The 22,132-nt window shown below is 39.3% G+C and overlaps 1 protein-coding gene and 1 long non-coding RNA gene across 5 annotated transcripts in view; one reads left to right on the top strand and one right to left on the bottom strand.

The window, feature by feature from the left end:
• LOC148114081 (uncharacterized) overlaps positions 1–22,132 on the bottom strand; it is a 73,714-nt gene that overhangs the window by 17,396 nt on the left and 34,186 nt on the right. The window lies entirely within an intron of this gene.
• HOXB1 (homeobox B1) lies at positions 2,257–16,560 on the top strand. 4 transcript variants are annotated; one of them, XR_004591102.3, is made up of 4 exons: positions 2,257–3,121; positions 5,553–6,353; positions 11,672–11,773; positions 12,868–16,560. XR_004591102.3 is itself a non-coding variant. In XM_034415555.3 (2 exons), the coding sequence occupies exons 1-2, from the start codon at positions 2,437–2,439 to the stop codon at positions 5,906–5,908; spliced, it is 1,041 nt and encodes a 346-aa protein (XP_034271446.2). In that variant the 5' UTR covers positions 2,257–2,436; the 3' UTR covers positions 5,909–6,733. The 4 variants fall into 4 exon arrangements, 2 of the variants coding, with proteins under 2 accessions (XP_034271446.2, XP_034271447.2); XR_004591101.3 differs by having other exon boundaries at positions 11,672–16,560; XM_034415555.3 differs by lacking the exons at positions 11,672–11,773; positions 12,868–16,560 and having other exon boundaries at positions 5,553–6,733.

The following is a 22,132-nucleotide window of genomic DNA, read 5'->3' on the forward strand; positions in this document are numbered from 1 at the left end:
GGCTTGCTTCTCTCGAGAAGTCCCCTGGTAGCATTCAGATGATGTTACTATTCCTAATTCTTGAGCTGGACAAGGGTCTCATTGATGGCATCCACAGGTCTGGGGGCAGAAGCTTCCCAAGGTTTTCCCTGGCTTTAAAGACTTTGCACCTGAAGCTTTTAGTAATCCTTGGTTAGGAAATAATGAGGAAAGAAACAGGGATACAGATTTTCCAACCAAAAGCTTGTGATTTGTAATGCAGGAAACTTAATTTGGTCGGGATTTAAAGACCGGACTACACTACAAAACCTGAAGTTAACTCTTGTTACTGAGGGAATGACCCAAAATAAATTTATTATACATATTTTCTAGTGCAAATATTTTCTCATAAAATGCATTTTTATAAAAAAATGTAAAAGACTCTAATCCTTCCCGAGGTTTAATTTCAATTTTTCTCACTTGGTATGTCTTTCTTGATTTTCTTTCCTTGAACCCCTCATTTATTTCATTGTGTACAGACATCATTAGGATAGCCTCAGTGACACTTCTGTCTACAGTATATTATATGAAGATAAATCTCTCTGAGAGGTTGGTCTCCTTGTCTTTCATTTCCTGAAAGAAACTACAAAAATAAATGGGCGTTCTGATTCTCTCTCCAATCACATATACGATATTGGCACTCCATTTATATAGCCTTCTGGAGGACTCCAATGCCTTTCCACCACCCAGTTTCCCGTTTCTTCTTGGTTCTGCATGAGACATGAGTGTCCTTCATTTCTAGAGTTCATAAATGGGTAATTACGGACTTTCTTTTCCAAGGGAATCTCCTCCTTTGGCCCACGTGTATTGACAAAGAGGAAGAAGCTCAACCACTCTGGGATGCTGAATATAATGGAAAGCCAAGGCACCAACATTTATTTACTTGTTAGCACATGGAAGACAAGAGTAACTTACAGGCTGACGCCTACAGTCATTTGTTACTTGTCAGGATATTTACTGGCTGTACAGCCCTGGGGGAAAGCACCAGAGGTTGAAATAGGCCAAAAGTTCATTTAAGAGCCAGCTTCGCAACTCTGAGGATTTGGCTCTGATCAACATTTATCCGGAAGGTAAATGAAAAGGTGAAGTTTCTGTCTGCTCAACGAAAACAAAAACAGCTCATTTTCCTTTGCTTCCTAGAGCAATAAGCACCTATTTCAAAACACCTATTTTATTTACTTGCCATAAAAAAACGAAGGGACTCTTTGCTCTTCGTCTTGTGCAAAACAGGATTAAGAAATGGTGGCTCTGAAAGTGGCCTTTGGGAGTTGTTTGCTTGTCTTTATTTAAGTGTGAAGAATGATTTGCAACAATTAAAATTCCCCCCCTCCCAATAACAGAAAAATCAAAGTCCAGCAGCTACAAGCTTTTTATTGAATAAAAAAATAGAAGGGGATTGCAAATGATATCAGGGGGTAGAGATGGAAAATGGATGGCTAGTCAGAGCAAATAAATAACTAATAGATGGATAGGGTAGATCGAATTTCAATTTCATTTGCCTTTCTCTCCTTTCCCCTTTCAACAAAACACAATTGTGTTTCTAACTTTATTTCACAACTCATTAGAATGTTGATTGAATTAAATTGCTCTTAAGAACTCTGCTTCTAGACACAAAGGCGATATGCAAAGCAAAGCTATTTGGATTTTTTTAAGAGAAGGCAAAAGACATTTTAAGCAAACCCCATAAATGTTTAAGTATCTCTTCAGTGATTATTTTTTAATGAGGAAAAGGAACATTTTCTATCATAAAGAAGTCTTCAATACCTCTTACTCTGTTTCACACACACATACATTTCTTTCTCTGTTAGGTGAGTCCCTTATAGCAGAAATGGGGTGAAAGCTCTTTTTGTTTCAGTGAAGGAGAAAAGTTCTGATGATTTTTGTCACCGTCTTTTCTAACACATAGAATAGACTTTGAATAGTTTTAACTTTCCCCTTCTTTTCTTCCTCCCCCAACCTCTTTTCTATCACTTCCTTTTTCTACCCCTCTTCCAAAGTCTTTGAGGGAAAAACCTTTTGACGTATCCATGTTGTTAATCAGATCGATGGAGAAAAGTTTGATTGAAGTCCCTTTGTCATGCAAATGCCAAGGACTTGATGGATGATGGCAGATATCTGACAAAGTTTGGGAGGCATTTGCTCATTGGGCTTGAAGGGAACCACGTGGTTTAGATCCCCTTCCACCCCACCACCACCTTCTCCCATCCCCCATTCTGAAGCTTCAGGAAGGAGGGGGGGTTTAAGCCTGGAGATCCATAGATGGGAAGGGTGGTTCTCTTCATCTCCCTCTCTCTCTCTCTCTCTTCCCTTTTCCCCCCTGGTTAACTTTGACATACTATCTAAAGGTTGTAGGGCAGAAGGAATCCCCATAAAACAGGGCAACCCTCTTCCATCATTGGCAAAGGAACAATACCTAGAATGAACTTCTTTTTAGACTATGCAATTTGTAACCGTGGGATGAGCGCCTACCCGCCCAAGGAGTACCAGCACCTCGACCAAGGGACCACTTCCTACCCAGCCTGCTCAGGTACCACTCTAGCCTGTGACAGCTATCAGCCAGATGGGCGCTTTGGGGTGATAGGGGTGGGTGCTACTGGCCCCAATGCCCACCACCAACAGGGCCCCAGCTACCCTCCTCCTCTTCCTCACAGCCCAGCTAGCCTTGGTATCTCCTTCACCAGCTCCTCTCACCAAGGAGGAGGAGGGGGATACGCAAACTCGGGTTGCAACCCCAGCTTCACTAACCCTCAGTTCTACCATGGCTCCCCAGAGACGGATGGAGCTTATTTTCAAACCTCGGCCTACCCTGCCAGCTTGGCTGCAGCTTCCTCCCATTCCTCTTCCCATCTAGTGGGAAGTATACCTGATGCTTTTTGTGCAGCCACCCCGGGCCAATTCCCACCACACCAATATGGTTCTGATCAGGGGGGCTACTTGCAAGGGGCTTTGGGCAATCTTTCCCCACCTCTATCTGAGAACAAAGAATCGAGAGCTTGCCGGGCCCATCCATGTCCCACGGCGGCTGCTGCTGCTGCTGCCGCCACTGCTACCACCAGCCAGACCTTCGACTGGATGAAAGTGAAAAGGAATCCTCCCCGAACAGGTAAATCTCTAACACACCTGAACACCCAGAGAGATGAGTGAATGTTCATATTGCTGCCTTATCAGGATCCTATCAAAAAGGGGATTAGGAAGGGGACAAAGGAAGCAAGTGGGAATGAGGCTTCTGCACTGGCTCAGGATTCCCTCATCTACCTCACACTAGAGACTCCAGAGACATCTTCTGAGATGGCTGCTATTGAAAAGAGAATCTGCTCCTGGAAAGCAGGAATGTCACTCCATCATTAACTTTGGTCTGAGAAGGCAAACCATAAGATGGAGGGAGGGGTGGTAGGAAGAAGGAGGAAAGAAGGAAGTAAGGCCAGTTTGAGAATAGTAGAGATGGGAAACACTTATCTAAGTCCAGAATTGCCAAAAGGAAAAGAGAAGGCCAGACTCATTTGGTGATTGTGCAATTGATAGTTTTAGAAGTAATTGGTTCAAACTGCAGGAAGAGAGAAATGGAGGTATAATGATACATGTGAATTCACAAAAAAATAGGTGAAAGAGTTCCAGAAACTATGGTGCTGTGATGGGGCAGCTAATGCCATTGTATTATTTATTTTGTAATATGATAGATAAGGCAGAAAAAATAATATTTCCCAAAGCTGTTGAATCAGTAAAAAAATTCAGGTAGATCAGAGCAACTGCAAGCAAATGATAGATGCTTTGTAGAATTCTCAACATTTCTGACAATTCTGACTGAGGCTTATTACAGTGGAAGTCCCACCTCCCCCCCCCCAAAAAAACCCAACACCTGGAGGCAGAAGGTTGTCTAATCTTGATTTAGAGTTTGGGAAATGGAGAGTTTCTGAACATACAGGAGTTACAATAGCTGCTCTCATTTGATTCTGCTTCCATATTTTGATCATGGTTACCCAAAGAAATGTGGTCACTGGGGAGATTTAGTTTGTCTTATATTTCCTAGTGAAAATCAGAGTTGTCTTTTTATTCACAAGAACAGAATCCTTGTCCTAGATGGGCCCAGCCCTGATGAAGGAAACCTTCTTTCTACCATTATTAACCAGGGATTAAAAGCCAGAAAAAAGCATTTGCATGAAACAGATGAACATACATGCAGAAGAGCTGTTTGTTCATGGAAGACCAACCCAATTAGGATTTTACTAGGTGCTTATTCTTTGAATAGGGTCCTCTAATAGGAGTTGATTGAGATTAATTTTTATGCCATCACCTTCATCATTTGGGTTGCTTTTTGAATCCTTCAAAAGCCATACAGTAATCAATGATTCCCTCCCCTTTGAAATGAATTGGATTTATTTTAGACCTTGGCCCTCCCTAGAGTTGGTCCAGATTTTTCATTTTACCCAACTTTGATCAGATGCAGGGGAGGCAAATCAGGAACAGAACTAATGTCCCTCAATTCAGAAATTGGGATTGAAGTTAAGAAAGACCCTGGTCTGTACAGAATATGTTGAAACAGTTTGAGTGAGGTAGGTGAGTTCACACATAAGTCAAAGTGCAATTTATTTTGTATTGATATTGTAGTGGCTTGTGTGAACTGAGGGTTTACAAAGACTTGTTACATGGCTTATTGCTATGTAGAAATCCAATCATAGATAAGATATTGGACCATCAACTACCAGTAAAGCTGAGTTTCCTTCCTAATATTTTAGTATATAATAAGGTTGGTGGGAAATGTCTTTCTATAGACACAACATACTGTTGCCTCAGCATGAAACATATGGAATCTTGTCAGATCAGGATTTAGGATAAAAACTTTTAAATAGAGGCAGAAGTTTCTTTCAAGGCTAAACATTTCAGAGTGTCTTTTTCCAGGGCATTAAAAAGACTCTAGTGTTGTGGGCTGAAGGGGGTGAAGGTCTTATCAACCTGATCTGAGATTTTAAAAAAACTTTATTGTCCAATCTTTTCCTAGATCAGGTTATTTCCCTACTCATTCCAAATCAGCCTGACAGAGAACTGACTGATCTAGAATACAAATAACATTTTGTGCCAAAACCCTGCAGGAATTCTTTTATAAATATAAAGATCAGAACACAATCTGTATCATACAGATCAGAGCACAATCTTTCCTAAACCTAGAATTAGGGACTGAAAAATCTTAATGGGGAGTGAATGGATTGCCATGAAAGTTAAGCCCCCATTTCTGAAAGGCTCAAACTATGCCCACAATATATAGAGGAAGCTTTTCAAGTTGATGCCTTCCAAGGTGTGTTGTATCACGATTTCCATGTCAGCTTGTACAATATAATACATCTAAAGGTTACTAAGTAAAGTAAAGGAAAAGGTGCCACTCAACGTCTTCAAAGGGCTGGACTTTTGCGAGGCACATACCTGCTTCTATCTGGGTTTATATCAGATATTAATTAATATCAGCTGATTGCTGGTTTATTTTGGAAATAATTCTAACCAATGGTTTGATTGTTTCTTTCTCCGTTTCTGGTTCATCCCAGCAGCGAAAGTGACTGACTATGGATTAGCCGTCCATGCCAGCACGATCCGGACCAATTTCACCACCAAACAACTGACGGAACTGGAGAAAGAGTTTCACTTCAGCAAGTATCTCACTCGAGCTAGGCGGGTGGAGATCGCTGCTACTTTGGAGTTGAACGAGACTCAGGTAAAAATCTGGTTCCAGAATCGGAGGATGAAACAGAAGAAGAGGGAAAAGGAAGGATTGGCTGGTCCCCATCCCATTGCCGCGGCGGCTTTCCGCCACTCTACCAAGGAAAGCAGCGAGGCTGCGTCGTCGGACAGATCCAGCGGGCCCTCCACTCCCGAAGCTTCTCCGAGCTCGGTGTCCTCTTGAAGGGGAAGGAGGGCTAGTTAGGTCGAGTCCTGCCCACCGAAGTAACCTCCCCTTTCAAAGAGGCAGCTGCTCGGTTTGTAAAGTGAATAGACGGCCCTAAATTTATGGGCCCAAAAAGACAAACCCACCGAAAGAACCACGAACCACAAGCGCATATGATATCTATGCACACGCGCCCCTATTACGAAAAAGAAACGCGTATTTTCGAATGTAGAGATATAGGAACTTTTGCACAATTTTTTTTTCTGGATACTCAAGAGTTAGTTACAATTATACAAACGACTTCCAATAAGATTGCTCATAAAATGTAGATTTTGAAGTTCTCCCCCCTTAAGCTTGTGTTTCTACGCCTTTGCTGTCAGATTCATATATTATATGTTTCTTTGTTACTTCTAGCTTCGGAGTAGCAAGAATGTGAATGTAACATCACTAGAATACCAGCAAGGTATTATAATACCTCATTTTAAATATCTCATTTTCCTTCTTCCCTTCCTTTTTAAAAGCATGAAATAGAAGAGGGACTTTTCTACCGAGCTTTAAACCTTTCTCTCTTCTATGTCTTGCTATGCCCTTCTTTTATTTCTTATTCTCATAAGAACCGGAACAGTCTATATTTTAGTTTACTGCATCTAACATCTCAGGGACAATTTTTTTCCTTCTTCCATCTACTCCCTGAAAGTTAGGAAATACACTTTCAGTAATAGGAAATTTGGAGGGAGGGAATAACATTTTTTTTTCATAAAGAGCCAAGAGACTTTAATTACAGAGATAAGATTATTTTTGTCTGTCTTTTTTGCTGTTTGTTTTATATCCATTCTTACTAGTCTCACGGTAGTGAGTATTTTTTTTTTTAAATACTCACTACTGTAATTTTTTAAAAAACTAGTTTTTTTAAAAAAAATAGAGATGTATAGTAAGAGAAGAGAAACAAATGGCCTTGGACAAATAATTTTCCTTCCACCCAACTTCAATTTTGCATTAGAAGAAGATGATACCTCTGCATCTTAACTATTACATATCCACATTAATTTTTGGCTGAAATTGCTTTTATGTATTAGCTAGTCCATACTGACTGTGGGAATGAAAAATCCACTAAAGGGAAGTGAAAAAGTATGTGTTGTTTTTGATTTGCCTTTGAAGCCAACACCAAAGTTCTAAATTCACAACCATCACTGCATCAAGAGTATGATTGTGGGAATATGCCTGAATGCCCTATTTATACACTAGTGTCTTAGTTAGTTCATCCCTTCTTAAGTGGGTTTTAAGATAAAACAAAGGAAAAGGCAATTAATTCAGATTAATTTAGAAACATGCAAACCTATAAACTCACAGGTTTCTCAACCAGCCATTGAAAAACTTCCTTCCAAGGAGCCTGAGGATATAACTCTTGGAGGAGGGGAAAGGAAACCTTAAATCTGCAGGTGTGCATGCCAGTCCTACGGACTGAGTAGAGACAAGCCTTACTGAGTTCACTGACACTGACTTCAAATTAGAAGATGAGCCATAATGCCTGGGACTTCTTGGATGTCATATCTCAACACATGTAGAAAGCACTAAGATTTTCTACAGAAATTAACCATTTTGGAGAAGATATGCTTCAGGTCTCAGGTTTTGGAACCCAAATATTGAAATCTGCTTAAATCCATCAGCAGCCAAATAAAATAAGATGAAACCCCCAAATTCTACACATTCTTATTAGGGAAGTAAATTCCTTCCTTTGGACTTCATTTACTTTACTAAAAAAAAAAAACACCCCCGCCCCAAAGAATTGGTTTGAAATAATTCAGTGAATCCATTTCAACCTGAAAGGAGACTCCAATAGATTCCTTTGATATGCAAAGAATTTCAAAGAGGGGAGAATCCCAAAATATCTTTTCTTCTCTTTCCTGATATTCAGTCCAAATCTTTGTATATTTAAGCTAGTCCCATTTCCTTCAATGACACTTATTCAGATGACTGGAGCATTGCATCACTAAGCATGTCAGCTCTGAAGGAAGCCTCACTGAATTTAACAGGATTAGAGAGAGTGTGTCTAGGACTGCATCCTTATTGCTAGTGTATTCATGTGTGTGGGAAGGTGGGAGTGTTCTTCCAAACTGATGACCAAAAGGATGAAGGATATGCCCACCTTGGAGAATCATATTTTGACCTGTAAAGATGCTTTACAATCTATCAGCCTGTGAAACAGCTTGCTGCACAAACAGATCAAGGGTTAGAGGGATGCAAGTATAAAGCAAAGGAAGAGTTTCTCCAGGGAGGCAGTAGCTATCTAGTTCACGTTCAGACACTCACTATTGGAAGAGAATTGTTTTACTTGATGTATTAAATTGGAAAACAATTTCACTTTATAATTAGCAGAAATGATTTATAAAGCAGTGCTTGCTTCATATACTATATATAAAAGGCAGGAATCTCCCAGTTATGTATATCATGATGTCGCTTTTGATTTTTATGAAATAAATGGGATTTGTTAGTCATATCTAATTTTAGTTTAAATATGGCTCCAACCCTTTGAGATCTTACTTAAGACTTTATTTATGCAGGATGAATTTGGGTTGAATCTATTTATGTATACTAACAGATTCTCCTCTATTTATTGTATTTACCCTATAAACCTATCCTTTTTTCCTATGAATGTGGGTGGAAATGGAGCAGAGATGTTGGATTTCCCCCCCCCCAGTCCTACAAATATTAACTTTCAATACTCTTCCTCCATATTTTGCTTTTCATACTGGTTGAAAATGCTAAAAACCAGTAAAGAAGTAGCAAATTGGGGGCTGGGGGGCTGGTTTGGAATGAAACTTAAAAACTTGATTTTTTTCATTGCTACCTTTAATTAGTAGTATTATTTAGATTCTAATGCAATAATCTAGACTTTTAAGAAAGTGTCTCCTCCCCATGCTTTATATTTGGAACTAAAACTACCTCAAAATAAATAAAGTTTACTTTTTTCTCAGGACTTAGAACTAATGATTTGTTTATCTGCTCTTTTCTCACCCACTCCACTCCCTTTTCAGGGTAGTACCAATATCTCAGGAAAGGCCAGATCACTAGGCAACAAAGTGAGTTGCACTGTCCTGGGGGTCCCCACTTGCCATGTGTGTACATCTCACCCCTTACCAAGCAGGAGCAAAGGCAGTATAGTACGTTTTTCATTTGTATTTTAAGGAAAAAAATGTTGAACTGAACAAATGAAAACAGACCCAATATCTTAATTCCCTAGATAGTATCTTGCTTGGGGACCATCATTCCTAGCACAGCCATATCATGAATTGAGATTTTTCATACACCTCCGTGTCTTACCCAAAGTTGTCTGTCCCAGCAGTGGGGAATGTATGACTTTCTAAATGCTTCCTGGCATCCCAGACCATATGCCATGTTCTCTGTGACTAATGCAAGTTAGCAACATTTGCAGATCCACAGGTTTGCCTTCCATTATATTAACTAGAGGTGCTAGGAATTAAAGTTGGATCATTTATTTACTCAGTCATTGAACTGTGACTCAATGGCAGATATTAACAGCTTATTCAGGAGCATTCACTATGGTGCTACTATTATGTGAATAAAACTTTAGGGAAGAAATCAATGACTTTACTCAAGAGGGTGAGGTGGGGATGGAGGTTTCCAACTATAGAAAAGTTAATGTCACATTTTGAATGTGAATTAAGAAATATACTTAAAGTATCCCTATGGTCATGTCCAAGGCTAAAATCACTGTACCTTCAGTACCAACAAACATCAGAAAGCAAGAATAATTTCAGTGACAATGTATTGTTTACAGAAGACATTTCTGGTCTTTAAATGGACTGCTTAGGAGTTGCACTTCCCAAAATAGAACTATTACAAAATAGTTTGTCAATTAAGACAAATGCTTATAAATGGCTTGATTTAATAAATGTAAAAATAACATGCTGTATAAGCATTATGATCATTTAATAGTATTTCCACTTGGCCACATTAAGAATGACAATTTAGTAAACTTTCAGAGGGCTTGAGGGTTACACAATGCCCTGGGGCCTTAAAATTGTACACTCTGACAGAAAATGGTGTTAGTTTCTTTTGTCTTTCTCTCACTTTAAGTGGCTTCCATTTTCAGCAAAACTTCTAATGTAGATAAAGTTACTGACGAAGATGGATTTCCACACTGTACTTTAGATCTCATCTACTCATGGTTTTGATTTGTTAACCACTTTTTTTACAAAGCCCGATAGAATCAAGTAGCTAGAAAAGGTCATGCTTGTGTCAGCTTGTCCAGATACAAAACAACTCTTCTGGGCTTCATCTAAAATTCAAAGGAAATTGCTGGTATTTCTTTTCTTTTCTTTTCTTCTTTTTTCTTTTGCATATGTCAAGCTTTCCTTTCCTTCAGAAGCAGCAAAACTGGAGAGAATCTTTTCTTGTCCTCTTGTCTCCATTCAGTCTCAGGGTCACTGTTCCATTTTCTCCAGATAGCAGCTCTTGTCTTCTGTTAAATACCACTGCTTTTCTTAATCTCTGTCTTTCAGATTCAAGCCTTATTTATTATTATTTTTTTAGCTCTAAAGGAGCTCAAAATGATACAAATACCTTTCTGATCCATCTTGATTTCATAATTTATTCCTCTGAGGTATGCTAGGTTGACAAACAGGGATTGGCCCAAGGTTAATCCAGCACATTACACTATCACACTATCTCTCCTACATCTGTTTTCATAAAATGTAGCTAATATAGACATAGAGACATAAACAGAGTTCTGTAACTCCAAGAGACACACAAACAGGCACACATACACAAACACAGAAGCAAAACACCCCGCAGAGGAAACATTAGAAAAGAACACAGTGGTCATAGAATTTAATTGAATCTTTTATTTTGGTCAAAGACCAGACGTAACACAATGATCAAAGAATGCCAGTTAATTGTTGAAGGAGGAATTATGTACATAATTATGAATTATGTACATTTACCTATGAGTATTAGATCATTAAATGTGCAAAATTTCCATGTGAATAAATCTGCACAGAATTGTACTATTAAGCTACTGAAATTATTCTAAATCCTTGAATTCTATTTATTTAAATTGTTAAACAATGCCATACATTATTTGTGAGATCTGGCCTTCTTTTTGCCCATTATTTATTTTTTCTATTAATTCAGTTAAAATCCATTTTCATAAGCATTCCATCCAGTTATCTTCATTTGTTTTTTCTTTGCCCTTTTGTCCATCATAGTATTATTGCTTCATCTCATCTCGCTAATACCTCTCATTTTCATTTTATCTATTTTCTCATTATTTATTATCTCATCTTTTCTATTCACCACCTGCCTTATGTCTCCCATTCCTGTTTTCCTCTTTCCTAAAATAACAATGAAAATGGGGGAAATAGGACCGCCATACTCACTAAGTAGCTCTGTGTGCTATACAGGAGGGATTTTGTGTATAGATATCTGTGTGAGCACGAATGTGTAAGGCAAACATTTCTGACATGGATCTTGAGTTAAACTGTTAAAACCACAGTCTTTCTCAAAGCAGCTGCAGTTCCTTCATTATTACAAATTAAAATAAATTCCCAGGTTGTTTTTCTTTCTTTCTTTCTTTCTTTCTTTCTTTCTTTCTTTCTTTCTTTCTTTCTTTCTTTCTTTCTTTCTTTCTTTCTTCCCTCCTTCCTTCCTTCCTTCCTTCCTTCCTTCCTTCCTTCCTTCCTTCCTTCCTTCCTTCCTTCCTTCCTTCCTCTCAAAAGGCTTCTAAATAATTTATGACAGTGATTTGGCTGGTTCTTCTAGTCATGAAGATCTTCAGAAGGAATGTTGAGCAGTTTCCAGTCATTTCCTTAAAAGCGGCAGAGCAAGAAAAGACGTTCAAGAAACTGTGTGGCACCCTGGCAAGTATGTCAGTGACATCTGTTCTTAGCCCTTGGTGGGATTCCTCTCTCTTCCTTGCCTTAAAGCATTTGTTCTCGCCATGTGAAGCCTTTTGATCTCAGGAAACCACTTCCTATTTAAAGGGAAGAAAGAGAGGACTTTTGGTCAACATAACTTTTTCTCTGAACTAAAAGTTTAGCTTCCCAGCTTTTTTCTGGTGTTTGTGACAGTTTGTCTGAACAACAGGCAAGCATAATGAGAAATGGTGTTTTGCACACTGTCACTTTATATGCTGTTTCTTAAAGCAAACTCCTTAGAGTTTAATCAAAGAGCTAACCTTAAACAAGTCTCTGATCAGCCTGACAGTTGATGAAAATAATAACTTTTTGCTTGTGTAAAATGCATTTTGTTAAATAACAGCTATTTCTAGCCCACTTTTATTTATTACTTCCTTGACTACATCTTGGACAAAGACACCTTATTTCTTGTGTTTCATTATGAATGTTATAGTTGGTTGAATTAAGGTGCCAGATTTGGGTTGAAAAAATCCAGGTGACCCCTACATGGCAGCAAGTAGAACATTAGCTCTTTGCTGCTGTCCAGACATTGGCTGCTTGGATCTGGTAGCCTTCCTTGAAGGAATTTCAGAACACGAGTTATTTCCATATCTTCTGAGAATGGTGGGGGATGGCTAAAGAAAACTGGCACTTGTCTATCATAAAAGAAGAAACATGGCTGCCTTAGTTAACATATTGGGTTTTTGGAGGATGTAGCAAGAACTTGGAAGGCAGGTTTATATGTGATGAGAGGCAGTTTTGAGCAAGAACCTATCCTGTCTCTGGTACTACAGTCAATTTTATCTGTAAGCCCTTCAGTTCTGTCCCTCAAATAGGAGGTGTTGAGTTGACAGCTTCTCCTGAGCCAGGTCTGTCAGAAACATGTTTTGGTAATGATTACTTTCTTCATTAATTTCCAAACTGAAATGTCTTCAGATTTGAATTCTGAAATGCCAATAAATTTAGTTTTTCATTTAGTGTCATACTTAAAACATATAATTATGCATATCTACCACATTTCTACCAAAAGATTTATCAGAAGAAATGTGTATGTTTCTGCAGGACAACTTGGAAGAAAGTGAAATAAGGTACCCTAGAATATCTTTGTTAAGAGTGGAAGCTAACTTGGAAATTGGAATTTAGTTGATTTAGCTGCAACACTTTCCAGAGAAGAACTGCTTTCTCTACATTTATAATGCTTGGAGCTCATTCAGATGGCATGTGGTTCACAATAAATATACACATGTTACTCATTTATTAGATTGCAAATAACTTCCATCAAGACTGTATTGAATTATTAAGGATGGTGAATTTTTCTCTATTCAACATTTTTTCCATTAGAAAATGTCAAGTTTTACTTCCATTGTGATCATGAGAATAGGGTATAGAAACCCTCCTCAACTGAATGTGCCAAGACTATTGAATCCCATCATGCACAATGCATGTACTCAATTTACAACCATTCATTTAGTGAGCGACCAAAGTTACAATGACCCTGAAAAAATGACTTATCACTGATTTTCTCATGTACAACCATTTCAGCATCTCTGTGGTCACACAATCAACATTTGGACACTTGGCAATTGGCTCATATTTATGACAGTTTCAGCATCTAAGGGTCATGTGATCACTTTTTGTGACCTTCTGACAAGCAAAGCAAAGCCAATGGGGAAACCAAATTCACATAACAGCTGTGTTACTAACTTAACAACTGTAGTGATTCGCTTAACAACAGTGGCAAGAGTAGTTGTAAAATGGAACAAAACTAACTTAGCCAGCATCTTGCTTAACAACAGAAATTTTGGGCTCCATTGTAGTCATAAACTGAGAACTACTGTATTCTGGAAATTGCAGCCCTAATGCATCTGGAAGGGAAGACATTGCAGAAAGCTGGTATGAATTGTACTTGCCTGAAAATTTAAGTAAACTTGGAGAAAAATGTATGTATTTACAGGTAATCCTCGATTTACAACTTTTTGTTTAATGACCATTCAAAGTTAAAATGATTTATGACCAGTTCTCACACTTATGACCATTGAAGCATTCCCTACAGTCACATGATCAGACTTCAGGTGCCTGGCAATTGGTATATATTTGCGATGCTTGCAGCATCCTGGAGTCTTGGGATTGTCATTCGCAACATTCCTAGGGAGCTTCTGACAAGAAAAGTCAATGGGGGAAGCCAGATTTGCTTAATGATAGAATGACTCAATTGACAATTCTAGTGATTCATTTAACAGCCATGGCGTAAGGGTCATAAAATGGGCAATGACTCACTTAACAACTGCCTTGCTTAGCAACAGAAATTTTGGGCTCAATTGTGATTGTAAGTTGAGGATTATCTAGAAAACAAAATGTATTAAAATATAAGTGAAGTGATGTCTCCTAACACTGATCACAATACTATGAAATTTCTCATGTGCTGATTTTTTGTTTAAGCAGTAAATGTATCTCCTCAAGAAAGCAATCCTTTTTGAAACCCCTGGTTCTGTTTGATTAAGATAACATAACAGTGATAATTCTATGCGCCTGTTACTTCATCAGATTAAGTAAATCGGCTGACCGTTTCTGGCCCTTGCAACTGCAGGGAAGTATCAAAAGACAAAGTGCAGGGTTACTTTCTTGTTTGTTGCTCGCACAGGAATTCTTTAGCGGAACCCAAATTAAATCCCATGACTCACTCCCCACACCAACATACAGGGATGCAAATAATTCCCCTGTAGGTTTGAGCCTAGCCTTGCTGTACTTAGAATGAACTGGTGTCTTCTTTGTGGCTCAGAAAAATATACCTATCTTTTCTTCAGTTTACATATTAGTCTGACAGCTCCGTTTCAAATCTTCACGTGGTTTCATTCAATATTTACTCAGGTCTGATGGGTTTGCCTAGAGTTCTACTCTTCTGTCTGCCTTGTCCTGCTACCTCCTCTTCCTCTTGAGCTTTGGTTCACCGAAAGTTCAACCCTAAATGAATTCACCAAAGGACAGGCTTGGGCTGTCCAGAGGTCCAAGAATGGGGTCATGCATAGGTCTTCCCACACAACAACCCATGCTTTCCAAGGCCTGCCAGTCCATCAGCACTCCAGGCAAGAGGTCTGCTTTGAAAAATTATTTTGGGCTATAAGGGTGGGGTGGGGGAACAAACTGCAAGCTGGTAACAAGAGAACGCCAAACATATTCAGGGACAGGCTTTCAACAAACGGATCAGAGGTCAAGCCTACAGGGAAGGTGAGAAAAGTTCACAAATGTCCTTAATTGTAACAGAGCCCTAACCTAGGCGTTCTGAGCTTTTTGTAACCATGTACTGTACTGTACTGTACCATACAGACCAATATGATTGGTAGGGTGCAATAGCATAGGGTGTGTTTGATATGGTATATTTTGTTTACTCGGGTCTTAAATAATTGTTGATTTTGAATAGGAAGTAGAAAGCAAATATTACACACACACACACACACACATGTATGTATGTATGTATAGGTGTGGGTGTTGCGCGTGTGCACACACAGATAAATTGTATGTGTATTATATAGATAGATAGATAGATATAGATATATATAGAGAGATAAAGTTAGAGATATAGATAGATTGATAGATTGATAGATAGATAGATAGATATCCTCTGTCTGTCTGTCTGTCTGTCTATCTCTCCTTCCATCATTCTGCCTTGATTTAGTCCAGCCAAGAAAGAGAGTCCAAGATGTTGTTCTGCAGAAAGAAACAGGCTTGATCCATAGTGGTTGGGGTCACCAAGGGCAAGAACCAGGCTTACCTCAGAAATTCCCCTTTACTTTTATATAAGTGAATGACTGCTATTCATTCCTGCAAAAAAATGAAAGCACTGCAGTTGGAAAGAGTGGGTGACTAGGAGCTTGCTGACAGAGATCCAGTAGGCCCCTCTCCCTGAGCCTCCCTCCTTTATGATGACAGGTCTTTCACTAATGATATCATAAGCACTAGGATTGGTTTATGCAGCAAACTAAATTATAAACTCAGATTTGTAGAATATAATTGCTGTCTATTTGTTATGTGCTGTGTTCAATTAAATCAATAAATCATACTTGATTTTTGAGTGATATTTTACTTTGCAGAACATCTGAAAAGAATAAATTCCTACAAGAGACTCAGCTACAAAATAATACATCCTACTTTAACCTAGACTTGTGCAAACCTTGCCTAGAACATCTAAGTGGATATTGTACAACTGTTGGCTGAAATTGAGATTGCTACTTTCCACTGCTAAGTCTCTCCATTTGAATTAGCCTCTTATCTATTTCTGGGCCCAGTTCAGAAGTTCTGATATTGTCCCCAAAGCTATATATATAATATAGCATGTCTCCTGCTGTAGCCATCTGAGCTGGAGGGGGTGGTAGCCTAGCTGAGGAATGCTTTTCTTGAAGAGATTTTTCTTGATACTTCATTCCTTCTATTTTCAGCACTTTTACTTTCCCAGACCTTTTAATTAACTCTGAAACAGTCCTCATGCTATTTTAATGCTGTTTTTATTTATTGCCAAGTTTATAAGTGTTGTATATCTTAATGAATGGTGTTTTATTGATAGTTATAAACTGCCATGGGAAAAGGCATTTTGTACAGTATTGTAAATGTGAAAAATTAATCACTCAATCAAGTAAAAGTGATTAGTTTTGAAATTAGAGATGCCAGGACTCAAGTTTATCTGAATCACTCTCTTCTGCTTAATTTCATATGCTCAGGGTATATTTTTAAAATAATATTGAAAACCCACATTGATCAAAATTAGAGGCATGCATGTATTATTACTGATGTTATAATTATTATCCATGCTGAAAAATTTGACCAGCTCTTTTCAATCATTTATTGCCTGGTTGGATGGGAATGAATCAGTTTTTATGTTGCTCTCTCCCCCTCTCTCTCTCTCTCCCTCTCTCTCTCTCTCTCCCTCCCTCTCTCCCTCCCTCCCTCCCTCTCTCTCTCCCTCCCTCCCTCCCTCCCTCCCTCCCTCTCTCTCTCTCTCTCTGTGTGTGTGTGTGTGTGTAGGGAGAAGAAGTTGCTTTGAAATTTTCAGAATGGGTCTTATCACTTATCTTAATGTTATGATGTGGCTGGTGTTTTTCTCCTTGATTTATTAGCTGGAATCAAAATGCCAAACTACACTCTTGACAAATCAAAGATCCTTGCACCATTCATGTCAGCTGAATTTCCTATAATGTGAGTGACCTCTCTCCCTAATATTGATTATATATATACATATACAAATTAATAAATCCTGAAAAATAATCTGAACCTGTTCTACCTTTTAAACCTGTTAGAAAGCCAACACTTAGTCTGGGAATAAAGGAGGTAATTCCAAAACATGTCAGAGAATGTGCAGAGTGCACTTTTTTCACTACTTCATAATCACACTCTCTTTCTCCAACCTAGTGACAGAAAGGAAGGTGTGTCAAGGTCAGAGATGGAAATTTCTAGGCAAGCTTGAATTGTTTCCATCATTTTGTCTTTCCATCATAATTATATTTAAGCTCCCATTGTTCTTCCATGTTTAAATGCTTGAAAGCATTTCCTTTCTCCTAACTCTCTACTCCCACCCCCCATCCCACCTTCAACTATTATACACATACAAACACATACTGTGATGGTACTCTAGAAGACAAAACTCTTATTCTTCTATTATTGAAATTTTAGAAGGTAACCGTGTTGTACGATTTGCAACTTCTTTCACCTCTCAGCTGGAAGAACTGACGGATTTCATATTTATTTGCTAGTAGAGAAATGGATAAGAGTGGAGTAGCTGGGAGCAGCAGGGGAATTTTTGAGCAAGTTATAAAAAGAAGCATCCAGTTTCAAAGGCAAAATTCTTCTGTTTTCTCCTTCCAATTCCATGAACATGATCTGAGCACAGTTTCATTCAGAGCTACCACATGCTAAATACTGGAATTGCCTTAAGAAGCAACTCCTTAAAGCAAGCACTGACTAGGCATATTACAGTCTATAGGAATATAGATTGCATCTAGATATTGTCTCACGGTATTTAGATCAAAATTGATGTGATTTAAATTAGGCATTGAAAATTAAGGTCCTGGTCTAGAAACTAGGAGACTGTGAGTTTTAGTTCTGCCTTAGGCATGGAAAATCAGCTGGGTGATTTGGGTCAGTCATTCTCTCATTCTCCAACCCTCCTCACAGGGTTGTTGTTATGGGGAACATAGGAGGGAGAATTACTGTTAGGCATGCTGCCTTAAAAATCTAATAAATATATAAATAAATACATGTACTTCAAAAATATATAAACAGGTACAGAGTCTGGGCTTTGCATAATGCAGTAGACATAACTAATATGAAGTTCAACATGCTATAGGGATCAAGTCATTATTTTAGAATGGTGTGATAAACAAGTCCATCATATTGATACTGTATAAGTTGATTTGTTTAGGGATAATATGTGAACCCAGCTGTTTTATTTTCATAATTCAAGTTTAGAATTCAGAACATTTAAACAGTTCTGATTTACTCAGGCAAATGAGTAAATGAGGCCACCTGAGCAGGAAAGCAAAAGAGGACCTATTTCACTGAGAAGCAAGATATAAATTATTTTTTTGTAATAGATAATTTTTTTGTGATAAATGGCAGAAGTGGTTGCTTTTTGGTAAGAGAGAGAAAAAGGTTATGAAAGAAAACCCCTACAAGAATATGCATACAGGAATTAGAAATATCTAATTAAGTATCTGAATTTAAGAATACTACAGAGGCTTCAAAAATTGATTCATATTGGAATGTAAAGGTAAAGGTTCCCCTGCACCTGCGTGCTAGTCATTTCTGGCTCTAGGGGCAGTGCTCATCTCTGTTTCTAAGCCAAAGAACCAGCGCTGTCCAAAGACATCTCCGTGGTCATGTGGCCAGCATGACTAAATGCCGATGGCATATGGAGCGCTGTTACCTTCCTACCAAAGTGGTCCCTATTTTTCTACTTGCATTTTTTTTACGTGCTTTCGAACTGCTAGGTTGGCAGAACCTGGAACAAGTAACGGGAGCTCACTCCCGTAACGTTACGCGGCGCTAGGGATTCGAACCACTGAACTGCCAACCTTCTGATCGACAAGTTTAGCCACTGAGACACCATGTCCCTTTTTGTATTGGAATGACTGCATAATAATTAGTTATGTCTTTTAAAAATTAGAATATATTCAAATAATATTATTTATAAACCCTTTGAAATAAAGTTTAGGAATGTTTGGATACAAAAGTATATATCTAAGTTCAAGAAGCCGTCCCTGGATCCGGCAATATTGGCCAACTATCGTCCTGTCTCCAACCTTCGCTTTATGGCGAAGGTTGTTGAGAGTGTGGTCGCACGACAGTTTCCGCAATTCCTGGAGGAAACATCTTATCTAGATCCGTTCCAGTCGGGTTTCAGGTCTGGGCATAGCACAGAAACGGCATTGGTCGCGTTGGTTGATGATCTCTGGAGGGCTCGGGACAGGGGTTGTTCCTCTGTTCTGGTCCTGTTAGACCTCTCAGCGGCTTTTGATACCATCGACCATGGTATCATGCTGCACCGGCTGGAAGAGTTGGGGGTGGGAGGCACCGTGTTGCGGTGGTTCTCCTCCTTTCTCTCCGACCGGTCGCAGTTTGTGTTGGCAGGGGGGCAGAGGTCGACCTCGAGGCCTCTCATTTGTGGAGTGCCGCAGGGATCGGTCCTCTCGCCCCTTCTGTTCAACATTTATGTGAAGCCGCTGGGTGAGATCATCCGTGGCTTTGGGGTGAGATACCACCAGTACGCTGATGACACCCAGCTGTACATCTCCACCCCAGGCCACCCCAACGATGCCCTTGAAGTGATGTCCCAGTGCCTGGAGGCTGTACGGGTCTGGATGGGGAGGAACAGGCTCAAGCTCAACCCTTCCAAGACTGAGTGGCTGTGGCTCCCGGCATCCCGATATAGTCAGTTGACTCCATCACTGACTATTGGGGGCGAGTCATTGGCCCCCACAGAGAGGGCTCGCAATCTGGGAGTCCTCCTGGATATGCAGCTGTCCTTGGAGGAACATCTGACGGCTGTAACCAGGGGGACCTTTTGTCAGGTTCGCCTGATTCGCCAGTTGCGGCCCTTTCTTGATCGGGATTCCCTGTGCACAGTCACTCACGCCCTTGTCACCTCTCGCCTTGACTATTGCAACGCTCTCTACATGGGGCTCCCCTTGAGGAGCACCCGGAGGCTCCAGCTGGTCCAGAACGCAGCAGCGCGGGTAGTGACGGGAGCAGCATGGCGCTCCCATGTAACACCGCTCCTGCGCGAGCTGCACTGGCTCCCAGTTGTCTTCCGGGTGCGCTTCAAGGTGTTGGTTATCACCTTTAAAGCGCTCCATGGCATAGGGCCTAGCTATCTTCGAGACCGCCTGCTGCTACCAACGACCTCCCATCGACCCGTGCGCTCCCACAGAGAGGGCCTCCTCGGGGTGCCATCAGCCAGACAATGTAGGCTGGTGACCCCCAGGGGGAGAGCCTTCTCTGTGGGGGCACCTACCCTCTGGAATCAGCTCCCCCCAGAGATAAGGAGAATCCAAGACCTCAGTGCCTTCCGTCGCGCCCTTAAAACCCATTTATTTAAACAAGCCGGGCTGGCTTAAGATGAAATTTTTAACTGTTTTTAAATGTTTTAAACGTTTTTAATTGGTAAATGAGTTTTAATTGGGCCAAATTTATATATCTTTTAATTGTTTTTAATATTTGTTCTGCATGTTTTTTTTTTAATCTGGCTGTACACCGCCCTGAGTCCTTAGGGAGAAGGGCGGTATAGAAATCCAATATAAAATAAAAAAATAAAAATAAAAGAAGCTGATTAAATGATTTTCGATATGATAAACATCTCAATTGTTAAGAACTGAAATCTTGGTGTCCGAGTAAGGAAAATTATCCCTATCTTCCTTTTCCAGAGAGTTAAGATGGGGTATAAGTCTTACAAATTTCAGTAAATTCTGAGTACAACCTATATATTTCAATAAGTTTATCAAGAAAACTCCATAAAGGATTGTGCCTCATGAGCTGAACCTTGATCCTCCCAAACAATTGCCTGCTGTTACTTCCTCACTTTGCATTACATAATTCTAGTTCTGAATGAAAGAGGAAACGGAATGAAAATCTGGGGTTTGAGGGTATGGATATAACCTCACTTCAGGGAGATATTGCCTCTTGTTTCTACTTTTCCATAACTGTTATGAAGATATCCATCTCTCATTTTTTCTCTCTCCTTTTTCTCTTCTGCTTCCTCAGCAAACATTGTCAGCAGATCTTCAGATTGGGCCAGCAAACATAAGGCTTCCCTTGATGAATGAGGATTAACACTTTAAATCAATTCTCAACTGATACAAATTATTTTAGTGTGACCCTTTATGATTTACTAGGATTTTATGAGGTAGGCATTTATATTTTAAGACTCAATTATGAGCCTGGGCTGCCTTAAATGATTAATTCCCTCCAAGGACAAGTTTTATTATTATTATTATTATTATTATTATTATTATTATTATTATTATTATTTACTTTATTCATTAAACATGAAACTCAGTCAACTGAACATCCAAAAATGCATTACAAATACTATTGACTGGTGCTAATGGTTGATAAGGTTGCTGCCAGCATCCTAGGTATCAACCAAGTACCTTCTTAAGATGTACGATGTTCCAAGTAGCACAGTTTTTTGCAGTTCCACTAGTGTTATTGCAGGAAGCTACAATTTGTTGATGTATCTAATAATAATGATGTATAACAACAACAACAACAACAACAACAACAACAGTATTTTGATGATTCAGAAAATTTGTGAAAGATGAGCAGCTTGGATAAAAATAATAGAAACTTGCTATTTTAATTTTTTGGAAATGTGCAATATGTGTGTGCACACCCATCTATTACAAATAAACAGTGTGTTTATTTATACCCATGTACAATATATGTTTATCCCTCTCCCTCTCCCCCTCCCTCCCTCCCTCCCCTCCTCTCTCTCATCTATCTAATATTTTCCCCAAAACAATCTGTCCTCAACCTGGTCCTTCAGATTGCTACTATAAAGAAATCCACCCACTCAGCTGATGCATGTCCTCATCTTCTTCGTTCTACTTTTCTTAACATTAGAACCTTGTCTATTTGAGTTTGGCCATTTGCACCTGGAGTGATTTGTTTGATTATCTATTGCTTCATGTATGATTCCTGAAGACCCTGGGCAGCTTACAAAATCTATATAAAAGTAAAAATTAAAACTGACATAAAGAGGCAGCCTGGTCTAAAACAATTAGAACAACAAACAGTACAGATAATATAAATAACAGTACAACATGGGGTTGACTAATGGGCC

This window comes from Pantherophis guttatus, chromosome 4, assembly GCF_059756535.1.
Source record: "Pantherophis guttatus breed Tessera chromosome 4, ASM5975653v1, whole genome shotgun sequence".
Lineage (NCBI taxonomy): Eukaryota > Metazoa > Chordata > Lepidosauria > Squamata > Colubridae > Pantherophis > Pantherophis guttatus.

Coding starts and splice junctions, on each gene's coding strand:
- HOXB1 (XM_034415555.3), top strand. CDS start 2,437: ATGAACTTCTTTTTAGACTATGCAATTTGTAACCGTGGGATGAGCGCC. Junction 3,122..5,552: donor AAGGAATCCTCCCCGAACAG/GTAAATCTCTAA, acceptor GGTTCATCCCAG/CAGCGAAAGTGACTGACTAT.